General features: G+C 48.0%; 1 protein-coding gene across 2 annotated transcripts; it reads right to left on the bottom strand.

Annotated features, from left to right (window-relative positions):
• Nucleotides 1-3,074: 3,074 nt before the first annotated feature.
• Nucleotides 3,075-16,364, bottom strand: sept5b (septin 5b). Of its 2 annotated transcripts, XM_040156709.1 has the most exons (12): nucleotides 16,059-16,364; nucleotides 15,848-15,858; nucleotides 13,503-13,593; nucleotides 11,421-11,507; nucleotides 11,170-11,293; nucleotides 9,827-9,961; nucleotides 9,632-9,749; nucleotides 8,095-8,196; nucleotides 5,963-6,059; nucleotides 5,698-5,833; nucleotides 4,626-4,728; nucleotides 3,075-4,474 (listed from the first exon to the last, which is right to left on the bottom strand). In XM_040156709.1, exons 1-12 carry the CDS (start codon nucleotides 16,099-16,101, stop codon nucleotides 4,412-4,414), a joined length of 1,110 nt encoding a protein of 369 aa, XP_040012643.1. In that variant the 5' UTR covers nucleotides 16,102-16,364; the 3' UTR covers nucleotides 3,075-4,411. The 2 variants fall into 2 exon arrangements, with proteins under 2 accessions (XP_040012643.1, XP_040012644.1); XM_040156710.1 differs by lacking the exons at nucleotides 13,503-13,593; nucleotides 16,059-16,364 and having other exon boundaries at nucleotides 15,848-16,000.
• Between the last annotated feature and the right edge of the window lie 3,509 nt (nucleotides 16,365-19,873).

Here is a 19,873-nt window from a genome sequence, read left to right as displayed (position 1 = left end):
TTTTTCCACAAAGTCTTGTGGATAATGTCCCATTAAAGGTTCAAAGTCTTCCCCTATATGATCAGATGTCAACTTTTAAGCAGGAAATATAATGTCGCCGTGTCTTCAGTGAGTTACACCGTGGGCCTCCAACTGAGACCCGTTTTTTTTTCTTTTTTAAGCCTTTATTTGTTTACATTCTGGCCATCGAACTACGCCAACATTCGCGGCGAGCAGTAGGTTTGCAGTGTAGCCATGGATGTACAGACCGATACCACTGGATCACTCAAGAACATGGTGATTCTCAGGCAAGTTCTGCAGTTACGAGGAGCGTCTAGTGTTCTGTGATTGCAGTCGGGTCTAATGGACATTTATCCCCGATGGACAGTGGAGATGGGGACAGCCTCGGAAAGCGTGAGTCGCACTGAATCAAAAATAAATATATAAATAAAAAAATACGTGCACCGTGTCTGTTTCTTCAGATTTGACTTGAGTTGTGACCTGAATTGTCACTGCCGCTGTTGCTGCAGCTGCAACTGGCTGTTGATCTTGTCGATAAGCAGCCAAGCCGCAGTAACCGACATCCTTCCTCCCTTACTGCTTAAACCTCTGAAAAATCACCCCCAACTATTGGTTCGAGAAGTAGCTCGAATTGTAACAACCCACCAAAAATCAGTTTTTACCTGCCGAGTTATAAGAGAAAGTGCAACACTACTGATACCCTCTGGAAGCGTCCTGCTAAAGGCCATCTTCTACGGTTTAAATGTCATTTTAATGGGAAAATTCGTGAAAGGGAAAATTCTCTTAAGGTTAATGAATAACTTAAAATAAATACAACTTAGATATACATTAACCTCTTCAGTTAAAGTAAATTAACATTATCACGTACAGAACCACATGACAAACGAGAGAATAAAGTCAGCAGCAGATTTTTGGAACTAGGAATACATGCCAACTAGGAAATATGCAGCTGTAAAAGTGGGAATGGAAAACGGAAAAACTAAATGGAAATGAAAAGGCCTGATGGTGGCGCTAGAGGAAAGGCCAAGTGGTCAAATCAATAGGTTTCCTCCACTTGGGGTCTTGATTGTGTGGCACAGCTTTAATGGCGATCCAGACATTACGTTGATATGCATCTTGTTCCCAGTCAGTTCTCAGCCTTGTTCTCAGCCTGTGGGCGCCATGCGTGTAGTGATCCGTCAGCCATATCCCTGCCGTTTAACGGTCATCACCGGCTCAGGCTCAGGCTTACTCGCCGGGAGCCCAGCGCCGAGCCTTCTTACCGGCAGAGTCACCGATCAGGTCTTTGACGTCCAGCGTTCTAGCACGGCGAGACTGCAAAGCCAGGGGGGGACACGTGGACCTCAAAGACTTTTTTCTTTTTAAAATAAATCACTTTTAGCTTGCCGAACGCTGTCTCGCCGCCAGGAACAGCCACAGGCAGTGCGCAAAACGTACGCAAAACAATGCACGCTCCTCCAAAAGGGCTTCAAAAAGGCAGCTCTGTCTTACATATTGCATTCAGGAAACCCAGTCTGCCCACAGACAGGAGAGGCTCCCATCCATCGCTGAGCGTCTGCATCTCTTCCTTTAGGCCTCTGCTATCATCTGCCTCTGGTTCCAGTGAGATTTTTACCGACCGGAGAATCACATCCCTGTGATCAATGCACTGGAGAACTTTCAGCCAGACGGCGAGGAAGGACAATGGCACGAAGTAGTTCTTCAGACCACTAGTCTCTGGTCTGGCCTGCTACGGGTTTAACGGCGTCAGTCCCTGCACTCCAGCGGGGATCGCGGAGGCGATGCAAGGAGCGACCCGTTTTCTCTCTGTAGATGACCTGTAGAGTGTGTAAAGGCGACTGATGCACATTTTCAGTCGTCCCTGCATCTCACCGACTGACTTCTTGTCTTTTTGTGACAGTCCTTGAATTCAAGCATCCGTTCAGTGATCTCCCAGTCTTCCGTTTCTTTGTTGTCACGCACATATTTTACGAGCACAACGTTCTGGTGTAGCATCCTCCCTTTCCTTTAGAGTTGTTTTTCAAAACTCTTCAGCCACATAACTCAGTGAACCCATCTTGAGTGTCAGGGCTCAGATAATGCATCAGCCCTGCCCCCCCCCCCTTTTTTTTGTAGCCGCTCATTCAACCAGTGGATCGTAATGAGACAAGAGCCCAGGACACCACCACTGTGGATGTCTTCATCCGGCTCTCTGGTTCTCCCCCTGGCGGGTTCTGTGCTGCAGCGCCGAGATTAACCAGAGGCTGATAATGTCCCGCTCATGTTCAAGTGCCGTACGTCGCCTCTGAGTGGTTGGTTTGTAGCTGTGGGTCCTGTCAGCAGTCGGTTTGTCGGATTTTGCTCCTCAACTCCGAACAATGTCAATATTTTTGATGCAGCTCGTCTCTTGTCATGATGACGTAGCTCTAAATCAACCTTTTTGATTGACCGCCGTAGATTTCATCACGTTTCTCCCACACACTTTTATCTGGAACAGCCCCAAATCGCGACGTGTACAGGCGTCTTAATGCGCCGCTTATCACGTCAGTTCCTTTCCCATACAGCATTTCTACACTAAATAAATATTCATATATTTTAAATGACATTATAGCCAGCGTTTAAGGAGTACTCTGCCGATTTAGCATCGTGCTCCTACAACATTGTGAGACTCACAATGAACGGTCGGTTCTGGTGGAGATTCGGGTGCGTTATGTTAGCAGCGGCTAACATAAGCGGCAGCGGCTAATGCATCCCGGAGCCTCGGTCCCGCGGCAGTGATGCGGAGCGGTCTGCAGAAGTCTAGCTCAGCACCCAGAGATTCTTTTTACATTTCACACTTGTAGTTCTTCAGACCCAACCGACAGCATGTGGCAGTAGAACACCAGTGACATGCCGTTTTTCATGTGCCATTTACCAGTTGAACGACGGTAGCAGACCACTAACAATCTGCATATGGCACGGAAACGAGTTTTCGCTCGGTGCTTCTACTGCATTTGTTCTTTCATTTTTAATCATCTTAATCATTAGTATTTTAACGTTCGTCTGTTGGTTTGATGTTTTCTGTCAAGCACTTTGTAACTTGTTTTTGAGAGGTGCTATATAAATTAGATTAGATAAGTTCCAACTTTATTGTGATTGTGCAGGGTACAGGTACAAAGCCAATGACACCTGTTATTATTGTTAGTATTATTATTAAGAGTGGTACAACATCTGTATACACTGTATGCATCTGCATGAAAAAACAGAAGGGAAATATAAAGTTTAAAAAAAAAAAAGAACCTAAAAATATCACAAAAAGTTTTTACGCTTTGCTGAGGTGGAAAAGTTGGTGCATCGATCACAGCAAAATGTGACAAAGTGCAGTGAAACAGACTTAGTGAGTAAACGCTGACGTACATGAATCATGTGACTTAAACGTCTCTCGTTGCCTCCAGTGAAGACAGGAAACCGTCGGGTCTGTGAGGAGCCGCGAGGAGGCTGGAACCTTCCTCACATCAACACATGGAACCAACAGAAACGTCAGGTCTCCGTCACGTTCTCCAGGCGGTTCTTCATCGTCTGAGCTCTGACTGCAGCTCTCTTAGCGACCTCGTCTCGCCGTGTCCTCTTCTTCTGTGGTGGTTTAACAGCAGCGTCTGGAGAATCAGCTCCACCGGCTGTTTATCGGTCAACTCGTATTCACGCAGCGGGAGTGGACGGAAACAGACATTAATCAATTCTTTTGCAGATTCGCTGGAAATTTGGTTGAAACTTGCACTGAATTTGGACTGAAACTTGACCACTAAGTATACTCATGTAATGGTGTGGTGGTATCTGCCAGTAGAACATGAGTGGCGACTGTTTTCAAGTGCCATAAGCCGGAAGACACGGCCGCAGCATACCAAAAAAAAAACAAAAAAAAACATCAACACACTATCAGCCACTTTTCAATCTGGGTGTGACTCCACACGTACAGTAGGGGGCCACACGATCAGTGCATAAACTACTAAATGAACGGGGGTCGGGCGCATTAGTCCCATGTTGTACTTCAAGTACAAGACGTACTTTAAAAATCTACTGTGATCTGAAGGTCAACGAAGTGCAATCTACTCTCTATGGCCTAACTAGACTCACTTGGCTACAGACTGCATTAAAAAAGAAAAGCAAAGCCTCTGAAAGGTTCATACTTCCAGGACATTTAAATTAAGTTAAAATACATCTCCCAGAATGCCGTCATTCATATACTGATCCTTTGTGACCGGTGTTTTGAAAAGTGAGTGAAATATTGACTGTAATCGTCTAAAGGTCTCTTCATCCCATCCCCTGAGGAGATGGCATTAGTGAAGCTTTAGGCCTGTGCTGTGTGTCTGACCGTCTTTCGGTTTGTCTACCGGATAAAAGGTCTAAAAAAAAAAAAAAAAAAGGTCACGGATTTAACATGAGAGGTCGGGGGTCACAGGTCCTGCTCGTGCATCTGCTGCTGCATCTTCTGAAGCATCTGCTGCATCCTCTTCAGCTGCAGAGGCAGATGGGATAGTGACAAGACAGAGAAAGGGGGACGAGAGGGCGGTGAGAGACAGCTTACTCAGTCACACGTACCCGTACGGGTCATCAATCCACATCAGCGTTCTGAGGTTTATGAAAGGGGGTCGCATTTTTTCACTCACCTCGTCATCCTTCATTTTGATGATTTTCTCCGTCTCCGCATTTGGCGTGGCCAGCGGCAGGATCGGGATGGGGCTCTCCACCCGCTTGTCTGCATTCATCTTACTGTAACACAACAGACAGCAGGACACCGGTTTGACGTTTGTTTCACTGCAACCTGAAAGATCTACTCGCAGAAACTCTTCACTCTAACTCAGCTGCATTATAAACGTGAAACTGTGAGCAGAGCGCGTTTTTCAATTTTAAATAAATGGGAAATTTAATTCGGTCTGTAATCTATAACAGAGACAACGAGGTGAGGATCTGAGGCTGTTCCGATGGAAAGTTGTGGAAAACTGGTTAAAAATTGCCAGTCGATGTGTTGATTTCAGGTCATTCGTGTCAGTGTCCCCGGTGTCTTTTCTGATATCAACACTGGAAGGAGCGTAAGTCAGAAATTTTCAAATTCCACACATAGTAACTACAAAGCACAAACTACCAAATTCATATTTTCACAAAGCCCAGTTTTTGGGGGTTTATTTGACTTTCAGAAAATGCAAAATTTCATATACGAGCCCCTCCTTGTAACAAAGCTTAGGGAAAATGAAATTTCACCATGATGGGTTACCTAAAGTTCAACCATTGTCCACCCACACAGGCGCCTCCCCTTAACGTCGCCCGACGAGAGCTCTTCTCAGGACAGTGCAATAAACGAATCGCCGAGACCGAGCGCAAATCAATCCACGTTGGTTTATTTGTACTGACAACAAGCAGAAGCAAAACCGAGTCGTCTCGAGAGCAACTGCCCGACAAAGGACGGCCTCCGTATTTTACGCCTCAATCTGGGTCTGAAAGGTTTCATCTGGGGTTGACAGATGACGGACTACACTTACAGACTCGTCCTGGAGGATGCGTATCTTCAATCCAATAGTTATCCTGCTCTATTTCTCATCGAACTGATGCCAGGTCACAGTGACCCCCAACGTATCTGACAGCTGGATGATGTCAGGTACTCAACGAGAGGCCACTATGAGCGAAACGCAAAGACCGAACGACACGCAGCATACGAACACACACTCCTGTTCGCGAACACACCTGGTCATGGTCTGGATGCACTGGGCTCTGTAGCTTTCATAGTGGCAGTCACTGGTGATGTCCTTCAGGTCGTGCATGTGGGTTCTTATCAGCATGGTCCTCAGCTTCACAAAGTCGCAGTGGGACGGGTTCTCCACTGCGCGCGGGGGAAAGATCACATTACATCGCGTTACTGAGAATTCGTGTCGTCATGGCAACTGAAATCTCAGAACCGCCACGGCGCGCCGGGACGGGCGGATTCAAGGTCCGGTCGAGAGCTCCTTACCCTCCACGATGCCCCAGGGGTAGAGCCTCCCTCTCACTCTCTGACCCCGGGCTTCTACCACAGCGTTGCTGCCGATCACGGCGAACGGGGAGCTCTCCTGCACCACGAGGCACCAGAGGACGCGGTATCAGCAAAATGAAAAGTAAACGTACTCGGAACAGGTGATATGTGTTTAACCAGCACTGGGATTGAGAGGGAAAATGAAAGACTGACAAAGAAAACTGCAAATACACTGGTGAATTTCAGCATTAAATCCAGCGACAATTAAACCTGAGAAAGGAAAAGGAAAAAGGAGATTGGATGTTGAAAAGACAAACAGATATTTGAAAATGAAAAGTCAAATATAAAATCCTGAGAGGGAAGCTGCAAAAGATAATAGTAAATAGCAAAGGCTGCAATTAAAAGCTTCAATTTAAATGTGTAATTGATAAAGGAAATCAAGAACATATACTGTATGAGAAAATCTGAAAGAGAAAATAAAAGATATAAAGGGAAAAGAGGAAAATTAAAAGAAACAAGAAGATAATCTTGTTTTTTTTATTTTCCTCCCTTTGCCCATTAAACATTTTCCATTTTCAGTTTTCAAGCTGTGGCCTGATGAGCGGAGGGGAGGGGGCTCTGCTATGCAGACAGGCTGCTCCTGCTCCTCCTCCTCCTCTTCCTGTTCCTGCTCCTGCTCCTCCTCTTCCTCTTCCTGCTCCTGCTCCTCCTCCTCCTCTTCCCCTTCCTGCTCCTCCCCCTCTTCCTGCTCCTGCTCCTCCTCTTCCTCTCCCTGCTCTTCCTCCTCCTCCTGCTCCTCCTCCTCCTCCTCCTCCTCCTCCTCCTCTTTCTGCTCCTCCTCCTCCCCTTCCTGCTCCTCCCCCTCCTCCTCTTCCTGCTCCTCCTCCTCCTCCTCCTCCTCCTCTTCCCCTTCCTGCTCCTCCTCCTCCTCCTCCTATTCCTGTTCCTCCCCCTCCTCCTCCTCCTCCTGCTCCTCCTCCTCCTCCTCTTTCTGCTCCTCCTCCTCCCCTTCCTGCTCCTCCCCCTCCTCCTCTTCCTGCTCCTCCTCCTCTTCCTGCTCCTCCTCCTCTTCCTGCTCCTGCTAAACCGCAGCTTCTCACTCTCATGATTTCAGGTTAATAACATCTACGCTAAAGGTGGACACCGTCACCCTTCCCTCACGCTATAGCTTCAGAATGCGGAGGCAACGCCAGCTCAACCGGAGGGCTCCATCTGGGGGACCCTCAGGTCCGTGAGCCAGGGGGAAGACAGCAGAGTCCCCGTATGGACTTTCAGTAGGGTTGACCTTATGTTTACTGTCAAATAAAAAAAACTAGCTGGATACGCTTTCTTGTTGTGTGTTAGCTGTGAAAAAAGCACTCAGCCAAATGAGCTAAAAATACACCCTGGCTGACGTTACATAAACTCCAGGTGGCGTTAGCCTGCTGGAGAAGCTAACGTTTCTGTAGCTCTATAAAACCACGTGAAACAGACTGGTCTGGAACCAAAATGAAAAACATACACCGGTCTCATGTTGTCAGCCTCAGGGTTGGATTTTTTCCATGCTTCCTTCCTAACGTATACATCCAACACAGAAATTTAAAAAACCGAAAAACAAAAACATGTTTCTAGCATTTTTTCACTCCTTCGTCGGAAATCTCCTTCGCCTTAGAACCACCGTGGCTCACGCAGATTTAGCTGTCAGTATTTACATCTGCCTCTTCTCTTATAATGGCATTGAAGAATGGGTTTGAAGCAGCATTTAAGGAGACACTTCCCGAAACATTGAAATGAATGGGGGCACTTGGACTTGTCGTCTCAGTATCTCCATTCAAAGATGTACATCATGTTTGTAAGTTTGAACTCTTAATCTGTAACATAACTAGTAACCAGAGATATGGCAGTGGAGTAAAATGCTCAGCATTTCCCTCTTAAGTGTAGAGCAGCAGAAGCATAAAGTAGCAAAAAATTATAATACTTAAGTACGAAGATCTCAAAACTGTATTTAAGCGTAGAATTACCTACAGCAGTTACTCACCACCACTGCAAAACACCAGCGGCTGTTGTCAGTACTAATAAACCAAGTGCCCTTCACATAACGTTCGGAAATAATGGACCATGTTTTAGACTCATCAGATCAGACTCCAGCTCACCTTCAGCTCTTTATCTTTCTGCTTGAACTCCTCATCTTCATCAGAGTCGCAGTCAGGGAACTGGTAGATTTTTATCCCATATTTATCTATCTCTTCCCTCAGCTGGAAGGACAAAACACACACTTAAGAGATGTGATGGACAGCAGTAGACACACACACACACACAAACCATCCCACTGAGTGCTAGATTGAGCAGGAAGTCGCTGTCCTATGTAAAAGCTTTAAAACTCAGTCCAGATAAAATCTCGGAGGAGAAAACGTCTGAGTCATTCACCAATGAAATGAGCTGAAAATGGACACAAATCTAATCCTGAAGTTATCATATTTCCATATTCCTTAACTCAATTGCTTACCCATCGAGTCTGCCATGCATTTTACCAAAACCGGCTCAGATGATCCAAATATTTGCAGTATTTGCTTCAACACAAATGCGCGACTCAATTCACAGACTTTTAAATGATAATTTCAAAGGATAAGTTCAATACTGTCCACCACCTGCTGAGCAGCAAACAGCAGACAGGCCCAGTCGGAGACCAGCTGGTGAACATAGCGGAGCATTTAGCAGCTAAAAGAGCCAGAGGTTTCGCTCAGAGGGCTGGTGGAGACCAAAACCAGAGCTAAAATCAGAGTAAACATCAGACATCATCAGATAACCTGACTAATGAATGCTCGTGTTTTTTCATGTCAGCTGGATGTGTAAATAAGCAACCGTTTGCTAGTCACAATATGTCAGTGTTGTGTTTGAAGCTTTTCGCACTGCCACCAAAGTGGCCAAAAAATCAATTATTGCAGTTTTAAGCATGGAGCTTGAGCTGAGAAGTGATTAGTCTAGCTTAGCATAAGGACTGGAAGCAGGGAGAAATGCCTTTTAACTGCTCTAAAGCTCACTAATTAACATGTTGTGTCTCCAGAGCGCAGAGGTACTGGCAGAGAGATAAACTGTGGTTTGTCAAGAAATGCAGTAGCTCCAAAAAGTAACTCCCGTTATAATCCCAAACGTTATCATTGTCCCGTTTCTGTTACTGTACATGTTCATTTATGAGCTTCAGAGGTGCTGGCTGGTGTTTTTGAACTTCGGATGGAGCCATGCTAGCTGTTTCCCCTTGCTTCCTGGCTTTATGCTAAGCTAGGCTAACCGCCTCCGGACCCCGGCTCTGAATTTGACGCACAGACATGTGATTGATATCTATCTTCTCATCTCACTCTCAGAAAGAAAATAAACATGCTCTTTCACACAATGGTGAACTGTTATTTATTTATTTTTTTTAAACAACATCTAGATCAATTCTTTTACAGCATCATCTCATCTTGCTAGTTTTAGCACGACATCTACTGTATCCACGCAAATGCACTCGTCTTTGTGGGTTTAATTCGCAGCAGAAATCTTAATTAAAACACTGAATTCCCAGCAGCGAAAAGAGGTGCGGCACAGACAGAAAAGGTCAGGACCCAAATTCAGCTTTTATTATGCACATATAAAGCTGTCTCAACTGTGAAAAAAAGAAAATTGGTGGTTGTAGATTATTTGCGGTCTTACCTGCTCTTTGAGTCTCTTTATCTCAGTGGGAGTGAGGCAGTCGGCCTTAGCGATGAGAGGAACCACATTCACCTTGTCCTGCAGGGCCTTCATGAACTGCACATCGACCGGACGAAGCCTGCAGGAGGACATGAACTCTACTGAGTATTTTAATACATGCATGTACATACAGTAAATACCACGTGTGCATATTACCCGTGTCCAAACGGAGGTATGAAATAGAGGCAGCAGTGCACTCTGTTGTCCTGGATGTTTTTCCTGTTGAGGCCGCTCTCGTCTCTGAAGTACTGTTCAAACTGCTGATCGATGTAGTCTGTGACGGGCCTCCAGCTGGAGCACAAAGACACGCCTGGATTTGTAAATGGTAATTGGACTGCACTTATAATAGCGCTTTTCTGGTCTTATTGCCCACTCAAAGCACTTCACGCTTCTGCCACATTCACCCATTGGAGGCAATTTGGGGTTTTTTTTTTTTCCCAACATGCCGACTGGAGGAGCCGGGGATCGAACCACCGACCAGACGACCGGCTCCACCTCCTGAACCACAGCCGCCCCTAGACGTGCGTGTGAACCCTGAGATCAATAAAAGCGGCTTTGGATGATCAGATATTAGAGAACATGAGACGGAGGGAGCTTTCTCTGGCTTTAAGTTAAGTGAATTGTATATAATAACGTATATAATACTAATTCCTAGTCATATAATCAATCAATTAACGTGGCCTGGGCCCAGATAAGCAGCAGAGAATTGGTGAATGGATTCACCAACTTAAACAAAAGAACGAATTGAAGTTGATTTTTTAAGTTTTCGTTCAAATGGACACTTAGGTCCTCTGAGTTCCAGAGCTTCATAGCTCTGATGGCGAAGATGAAAACCACAAAAACACAAAAAGGGACTGAAAAGCCTCCTGCAGGCACCGTCACGCTTGTAGTTTATAGAGGTAGTGTAACGTCTCCTGACAGCCCACAACCCCATTGAAAAAACAAATATATATATTTATGTATATATATAAAAATCAAAAGTAAAAGTTACTGTTTGCGTCAGGCAAGCACAATATTCAAGAGTTTTTGTTGAGGGAAACTAAATTCTTTGTAAGACTCTTCAAGACCCACAGATCCCCCGTCTGCTCCAACATATGACTGAACGCTGCAGGTGTCAGGAAAGTGGATGTTATGGCAGAATAGTTGTATTGGATGGCATGAGACTGTACGGGTGAACCTACCGTGCACAACAACGCCAGACCTGCTCTGCAAAGGTTACAGCCACTGATACTGTTCACTGTGGTCAAAGCGTTGGAGCACGGCGGGCCGGTGCTGAGCAGCAAGGCAGCAGTTCCCTTCACTCTCAGGGAAGAGTCGCCAGGTGAACAAGCGGAGGGAGACCGAGCTGAACGGGCAGGGTCAGATACGTGGCGTGTAGGGGAACGAGGTCCCCAAACCCAGAGCCAGACAAAGCTCCCTCCGTCTCGTATTATTTCCCATCCGCTCTTCCCAAGCCGCTTTCATCGACCTGGATCTCAGGGGACAAAGGAAACACTCACCACTCGGTGTTGTTGACGGCGTCTCCGAAGCCTGGGGTGTCCACAATAGTCAGTTTCAGCTTCACGCCCTTCTCCTCGATGTCCACTGTGTGCTTCTTGAGCTCAACCGTCTGACTGATACGCTCTGAAACGGCAGAGAGACGGAGACATTTGACAAAGCCCGTCTCCCACACGCGGGTCCTCTCCGTCTCAGCCGGGGTCAGAGAGACACCAACACGGGTACGGAGACGTCTGGTCGGCCGGTGACTCACCCTCAGCACTGAGCAGTTTTCTGTCTTTATGCAGGTCAGTGAGGAACAGGCTGTTCACCAGGGTGGATTTACCCAGGCCGGACTCACCTGTAGCGGACACATACAGACGGTGGTGAAGAGTAAGGAAGGACATTTAAAGTTCTCAGGTTCTTCTACTTTACTTGTTGGTTTCCACTTTCTGCTGCTTTAGTCTTCTGCTCCACATTTCAAAGGGGAAATATTGTACTTTCCACTGAACTACATTTATCTGGCAGCTGTAGCCGTTGAGATTAAGATTTTAGATAAAAACCTGTGACAAACTTAGAAAATACGATGTATCGTAACAGATTAAGCTTGTGTACTTTCACTAAAGGAAGAGATTGATTGAATAACTTTTACTTGTAATTGAGTATTTTCAATTAAACGATCTGAATGCTGGTTTCCAACGCAGAGGCACATGTGGTTTTCATTACCGTTTTGAAGCTTTTTTTTGTTTTGTCTTAGGCTCTCATGTTGATTCATGTTGAAGCTACTGTACCGAAATCCGCTCTGAAAGCAGTGAGCCCCAACCAGGGGGACTTGTACGCCGCGGGACGGTCCTGCAGTTGCCCCGAGGGTCGCGCGGAGGCCCAAGGAATTAAACTCAACCAAACTGGACAAAAGGCGGGAACTGTGATTTGACTCAAATATATATACCCGCATAGGATACGCAGCCAAATGGGATTAAAACGCGTTGTGATGCTGATCCTGAGTCGGTAAATTTACAATAAAGCAGTTCGCCGTCCATCAGCCGGAGCAACTGCTGAATAAAGGGTTGCAAAGGGATAGAAGTAATGAAAACGAGAGTAAGGAATAAACGGTTGATAGTTAACAGCTGAGATATTCAAATGTCTGGATAAACACTTGGAATTATCGGAATACATACGCATGAACAGATGAAACGGATAAAAGTAATAAATAGTGGCGATAGCTACAGGTCATGGACAAACGCCCAGATTCTGCCGATAAAAGTCGGTCCTCCGTACCCCTCCACCACCCCGACACATCCAGGGCGCTCGGAAACCCGGCCTGGGCAGCCAGACCCAGACACGCTTCCACAAATGGAATTCGACCCAGATATCACACTGATGCTCCTCGCTTTCCAGACTTGATAATAACACACGGCGCTAAACAGGATTCAGGACTCAGGACTCAGTTCTGAACACGAAACCCTTGGATCGCTCAGACCGATTGAACAGTTTAAAAACACAATAGTTGTGCGTAGGAGAAGATATTTCAGTCTTCAGTTTGCTTCAGCAGGAGCTGTGCTCTGAGTGGTTTCTCTCCCATGTTCATGTATTTAATGGATGGAATTAAATTTTTTTTGGAGGGGAACCTTTGTGCCTCATCTTGTTCCTGAAGATCAGCATTCAGAGTTTATCAGAGAGACATTTTCACAGGACACATGAAATATAAAAAGATGAATAAAAAACGAAGAAACTGAGATGGTGCGGAGGTGTGATGGTAAAGCAGCCTGGAAACGAGGACATCCTGCAGGGGCGTGAGCGCTTTTGTGCCAAAGCGAAGCGCACGGGGATCTAGCAAGAGAGAAACTCGTCTTCTTTGGCCTTAACGAAACAAAAATTCAAGAGCACAAGTGCAGCGAATGGGTTAAAGTGTGCTGTTGGTAGGTCTGCTTACATAGTTTGCTACATTCCCAGACTAAGGTAAGGGGCCTGTCATTAGCTAAGTGCATCATTTTGTTGGGTTACAGGTGACGTAACAAAACGAAATAAATCCCTTCTCAGGGCTGGAACATCCTCCCAGATGGAGCTAACGCAGTGTCAGAGTTCAGGCTTTCGCCAGCGTTGCGATGGACAAACTCAACCAGTTCTTCCTCGTCTTCGAGACACTCTCTGGAGTCAAAGTGGGACAGGCCGCACGCCGCAGTGGCACCGTTATTTTTATTCTACCGGTTAATCCTTCACATTCTATCGGATCTAATTTGAATCTTCTATTTCACCTTTTTTCATCCCGTCTCTTTTTCTACTGCCTTGCGTCTGTTTTCTATCTTGTCTTCCCCGGATTCAACAAGAACCCGGTGGAGGTGACGGCGTCTCTCACCTGCCACCATGAGCGTGAAGTCGAAACCTTTTTTCACGGACTTCCTGTGCACCTGGTTGGGCAGCGTCGCAAAACCCACGTACTCTTTTTCCTGGAAGCAATCACACACGCACACACACACATACACACAGAGAAATATGAACCCAGTTGCAGTGACGGGGCTCGGTGGCAGTAAGTGGATCGGTCTCCCAGGCCCCCCCCCCCACCCGCGGCCTGCTGGGTCCCGTCCGCTCCCCTGCGGTGCGGGAGCTGTGTCGGTAGGACACTCCCATGATTCCCTCCGTGTGTTAGAGGCTAATGCAGTGTGGCAGGCAGCCCGCGGGCGCAGGACGAGGCGGGGGGGGTGGGGGAGTGATGAGCGCGACCACGCAGAGACATGTATGTGCATCTGAGCACGGGAGGAGGAGGAGGAGGAGGAACGGCGTGGACGCTTTATCCGCATCCTAGAATCCAGTTGCCTCCAAAAAGGCCTTGGAATATTTTAGAGCATCTTGAATCTCACTCGCAAAGGTTCTGAGTATTTTCGCTTGTCTGCTGTAACATCCCTGATCATTCTGGCCCGTTAGGACGCTCATCAGCTCGTAAGGGACAAGACCCTGATGGTTTCGTCCTGCCCTGTGCCCCGCAGGCCGGTCCGGGAATCCACGCGTCCATTGATTCATTGAACCACTAGAAGTTATTGTCATGTTGAGCCGAAAGGCGACGGGAAGGTGGATAAAGCCTGTTACTCGCAGGCTTTACTCTTCGAGGTACTGAGCTGAATTGAGCGCGACATTTTAAAAAGATTCTTCCGTTCAATGTGATGAAAACTGCAGAATCACGTTTAAAAAAAAAAGATGGGGAACGGGACAAAACGGAGCCTTGACGGACACAGGTGGTCACGTGAAAGCTCACCCGCCGTCTCCACTTGAGGACACCACGAGCTTTTACTACCATTGGCTTGACTGCTCGGGGGGTGACGGGGGGGCGCTTCGTGCCTCCGTGTCGACATTTTGTCCGTGGGAGCGTCTGCGTGTCACGCCCACGCACACGGCTCCAGACCGCTGGATAAGCTCAGCGCTGCCGTCCCAGGACACGCGAAAACACACGGCCGTGAGGCAGGATGACGGGGGGGGGGGGGGGGGGAAATTGGGAAAATTTTGAGACGCTCACACCGGAGGCCGTGGGGAGACGCGAGGGTTTCTGTTCAACCATCCCTGATTTTTCACCTCTGAATCCCCAGAGATGAAAACCAGGGCTCCTTCCGAGTCCACCTCCGACCTGCTCCTGGAACCGCAGGGGTTCGCAGTGACGCGTTTTCTCCTAAGCGTTTGTCAATCCATCACGTGCATCACGTCTTCTCTACGTTAACACACAGGCTCTTATTCTAAAGTAGCTTTAGGATTGGAAGAAATCTGTCTCTCCGTTCTCCATTGGACATTTGGAAGCTAAACCAATCAGTTAAGGAACAGGAAATTCACAGACATCTATCGATCGATCGTTCGATCGATCATTTCTTAACCTTTGGGGTCATTTCTTTCGGCAGAAGATGCCAAAGACTCTCCACCTCTGAATATCCCGTTAGCCGGACTGAAAAAGGACCCTGAGGTTTAGTACATGGTAAAGGGGCATTTTCCACTGTTGTCTAACATGGTTTAGTCCAAACAATCAGCAGAGTCATCAACGGTGAGAACACCGATTGGCTGCAGCTCTAATCACTTCTGTATCATCCGGTTTCAGCTCCACCCGTGCGGTTTTACGGCTGCGCCACTCACCCGACTGGGAACACCACACACATTCCCCCAAAGTCCGGCCTGGAAGAATCGGGCCTCCCCGGGAAACTCTGGGAATCTTCGGGCCAATCTAAAACAAATCAGGCTTCGTGGGCCTGAACGGTGGTTGGCTGCACAGCCGCAGTTTACTCTGAGGCTTGAACTCCATCATATTCTACAGAGAACAGCTTAGTTACAGGCCGGTGGAATTAATGCTGTGGACTGAATTTAGTTTAAAACGTCTTGGGTTTTTTTTCATACTGCCGATGAGTCACGTGGAGCCGCAGCAGATCCGGTCCCTGTTATCGTTTCAGCTCCAGAAGCCCGGTTACAGATGAGTGCAGATGTTACACCGGCCGCCAACCGAGGCGGGCGAGGGTGAGCGAGCACGAGGATGAGGTCGAGTACCTCACGTACCGACGTGGCCCCTCGGGAGGAGGCCTGACACGACTGACCGAAGCCAGGGGACCTTCGGTGCGTGTGCGAGCCAGCACGGGCCTTTTGTTTCTGTAAGAGTCACCATCTCACCCACCCACCCACACACACACACACACACACACACACACACGCCTTCGTCTGCTGCGTGTATCTTACCTCTCCATCGTCTGAGGCCGAGTTCCAGGAGACGTCGGCCCGTTTGTGGGGGGAGGGGGCCGGATGACAGCCGCATCCAGCCGTTTCCAGGAGGAGAATATCCGGAAGGAAAGAAGAAGAGGAGAGAACACAATGTGGATTTCCGGAGACTCGCGAGCTGATCGAGCGGCCGTGACGCGCGGCAGGCCGTCAGCTACCTGCGGGGTCTTACCTGACCGGGGCGCACGGCTCCTGTACCTGCTGTTGGCCGTCATCGTGTCCGAGCTGAGGGACGGGGGCGGGTCCGGGGCCGCTACTGGTCCGGTTACTGAAGCCTGCACACTGTTCCGCCGCCGCAGCGGGAAGATGGGGCCGACGACAGCTCTCAACACCTGCAGAGGCCGGTCTCGCTCACAGAGACGTGACCGTGGCTATTTTTTCCGCGACGCATCCCGCCTCCTCGGGCGCGCAGACCGCTCTGCCGATTGCGAGCGTGCGCACCGAGAGAGGGCGTCTGCGGTTCCCGGGAAACGCCGCGGGGCGGCGGTGCAGCTCCGTCCTCCCGCCCCCGTCAAAGAGCATCACATCTTCACGTCTTTACGAGCCTCGAGCTGCGGAATCTGCAGGTTCCACCTCATGTGTTGTGCATTTCATCTGAACATAACAGCAACGGCGACAGAGGTCGAAGGGCACCGACCAGTGCGAGGGAGTGACAGGACACCGGCAGCATCCAGGGCGGCTGCATACAAAGAAGCAACTGTACAACACAGTGAAATTCACAATAAAAGAAATAATGGTCCTGTTTTTATTGAAATGTGAGTAGTTTAAACATGTTTCTGAAAATAAAGCACGGAAACAAATCGACAGTCAGACTTAAAACAAAGAATCGTTGAATCTTCCTTTTGAATTAAACTGAATCTAAATTTCTGACTCTTCCAGCAGCTGAACTCCTGACTCTCTTTCTACGGTGGAAATGAAACGTTGTTTGGAGGAAGTTGGTCCCAAATTCCCAGGAATGCGTTGCACCTGCAGGTTGCTTCGCTTTCACCCTCTGCCCGGTTCATCCCGGCCCGGCTCCATCGGGGTTCAGGTCTGCAGACCGTGCTGGTCCTCCATGACTGTTTTCCTCAGTTTCCTCCGGTTTCCAGCTGTACTCACTGACACTGTGTTTTTCTTTGCAGTCTCTCTACAGGAAAGACCTGCGCTGGAGGGTAATAATGGTCCGTCTTCCTCTGTTCCTTGCCTTTTTTCGCGCCGCTGATAAAAACATAAAGTCCTACTTCCTGCGGAACAGCTGTTGTCCCAGTGATGCATCGGAGGGTGTAGAGGCACATTTTGTTCCAACGCTGCCTTTGTGCAGACAGAGGCTTTGTGGGAACTGTTTGCGTCAACTCCCAGCGCTGCAGAAAAAGCCTGTCAGTTTGTTAACCCATCACTTGATCCCTGAGAAAAGCTTTCGGATAACTCTCCCTCTAACCCTGGCGGTTCACCGCCGGCCTTTCTAACCTCTAGGCTAAGTCACAATTCGGCCACGGCCCCGGGCAGGTTTTCGGCTGGACATAACAGAACGCGAAAAGCCGACTTCGGTCGAAACAGATTTTTTTTTGTATCGGAAGCCACTCGGTAAAAGTTCCAACAATTGAGATCAAAACGTTTGAAAATGCCTCTTAGGTTGCTCACAACTGACTCTTCGCCAAGCCCCTCTTCCAAATGGCAATCGTCCAATCATAGTTGAGGAACCATAAATCCTCAGTGCCAGTGCTGCCGGATTGGGAGGTTCCCCCCCAGTTGGCCTACTTTTTATTTTTATTTTATTGTGCAGGTGACAATAGGTTTTTCCAGCTTGGGATCATTTGGGCTCCTTTTTGTTCCATTTGGGTTTTGGGTGGTTTCCACAGACAAAGAAATCCAATCCATAGTTTTCTAAAGGCACTTTAAACATGTATGTCAAGTACTTCGGCGTTTTCCGCTGCGGTAAAGATGAAAGCTTTATTTATTTATTTATTCAAGCTTCACACACACACACACACACACACACTCATACCCTCACCTATCTGAATACACACATCCTGGTAGGAACTCAGTGTTTTAAGGTAAAATGTTGAAGAACAATGCAGTATTGTCTGAATCGTTGTGGGGCGCCACCCAGAATAGAAGTGGGCAACGTTATCAGTGCGAGAAACGTATATACACTGCAACTGAATTTGACCGTGCTGGTATCATTACCCGTAATGACTTACGTCTATATTATAATGAATTTTAATACGGCCCGCGATTCACAGTGCAAGTTCATCGTATGAACCAGGAACCAGTTAAATACTGACTGGTACCTAAATGTAGGCAGAGTGGAAGAAGTCGAGACTATAGGACACAAGGAAGTAAAAACCGGGTATTTTAGAGGGATGGTGCTAATTTTTCTTAATCAAAAATCAAAGTGGACCTTTTCACCTTTTTCATGAAAGAGTAAAAGCATCTTTGCCGCGAGCCAACAGCCGCCACGCAGCCGGCGGTGTCGATCATCTCGCTGCCTCCTGTTTGCCAAAGGCCTTGGAATCAAATCGCAGGCAGGTGTGAGGGGAAGATACGCCCCAGTGGTCAAAGACAGCGAGCGATTCAAGCACAACGGCAGGACAGAGGGAGGCAAGAAAGGGCCGACGGCTACCTGAGGGAGGAGGAGACGGCCGGGGAAACAATGATGAGAACGTGGGGGCCGGGGGCAGGAGCAGGGGGCCATAACTGACTGTTTCCTGTGCTGGCTGCATGGGTGGCGGGGGGGTCAGACGACGAGTGACCTTCCCTCCCACCATCGCTCAAAACGGCTTTTTCTCCCGATCCCGGGGGACCGAGGGGTCGCCGCGACCTCCGCACACCGACGAAATCCCAGCGCAACTGCCCTCCATGTATTTACGAATTCTACACGGTGCTTCAGCGGGACCGCTGTCGGCACTCACAGCCCAGTTATGGCGTCGTGCAGCTTTCAGCTTTCAGACCGGGATTAGCATGAGCCGCTTGGCCCCGAGGTCAAAGATGTAATGTGGCAACCCGGGAGTTTAGCGGTTTAATCCCCGCCGGCTGACAGTGAACGCCAAGAACTGTCATCAAAATGTCGTCATGAGAGGGTCCAGGCTACTCCACGGGACACTGAACAATAACCCAGCACGCTCATGTCTACATAGTGACACACTGACTAACATTAATTCTTTTAATTAAAGTCAAATAATATCAAAATTAATATTTTCCTTTGTAAAGGGAAATTACGCCCATTGGGATTTTGTCTTAGGGATAGTTTAAGGCAAAATGCTGAGTTGTTCTATGAGCATCTTCGCCATTTAGCAAATTGTCTTTCCCAGCATGAAGGTCTAAATGGTTTTCCTGGGCTTCTCGTCCATGTTGGTTCAAAAAGCTTAAAAGTTCGAAGTTGGGAACGAGAAGAAAAAAATCAATTGAGAAACAACTGAGAAAAACAACCTCGGTACTTAAAGCGCTCACAAAATTTGAACCTCCGCAATTCCGTGACAACTGGGCAAACGCTATCCACTGAGGAAGATCATGTGATACGATCGAAAGCCCGAGAACGCCTGCTGAGCGGACCTTGTTGTGAAATTGTTTGTTGTCAAAACCGTCTCGTCTCCAGGTCCAGTCTCTGGATCTTTTTCAGAGCTTTCAACTTCGAAAGCCTCAGAGAGAAAATTAGCAAGTGGACCTGGTCAGTGAGATTATTTTGTTAACCAATAATCAGCGCGGTTGCTTTGGCCTTCCCGAGGTAATGTGACGCGGTTTACGTGAGACAGAAGATGATGGTACAAAGGGGCTACGTCCTGGGAATACATGGTGAACTCATCGTCCCTTTAGCGAGCTAACTGAGCTAGCTGGGTCCCCGTGACTGACTGGTGCCGGCACGTCGGCGCCTGGCAGATCCTCAGCTACAGTAGTTCCCCGGCGGGCCCTGCGAGGAGTCACTAGATCACCGGGTTTCTAGTACCAAACCTTATCACCCCCCACTGGTCCCCCGCCCGCAGCGGTTACATCTGAGTGGAATGTAGATGT

This window comes from Xiphias gladius, chromosome 20, assembly GCF_016859285.1.
Source record: "Xiphias gladius isolate SHS-SW01 ecotype Sanya breed wild chromosome 20, ASM1685928v1, whole genome shotgun sequence".
In the NCBI taxonomy this organism is placed as follows: domain Eukaryota; kingdom Metazoa; phylum Chordata; class Actinopteri; order Istiophoriformes; family Xiphiidae; genus Xiphias; species Xiphias gladius.
Note: the sequence above shows the minus strand (reverse complement) of the source record. Positions and strands in the feature narration are given on the sequence as shown.

Coding starts and splice junctions, on each gene's coding strand:
- sept5b (XM_040156709.1), bottom strand. CDS start 16,101: ATGACGGCCAACAGCAGGTACAGGAGCCGTGCGCCCCGGTCAG. Junction 5,834..5,962: donor CCCCTGGGGCATCGTGGAGG/GTAAGGAGCTCT, acceptor CCCCGCGCGCAG/TGGAGAACCCGTCCCACTGC. Junction 4,475..4,625: donor TCAAAATGAAGGATGACGAG/GTGAGTGAAAAA, acceptor CTGCCTCTGCAG/CTGAAGAGGATGCAGCAGAT.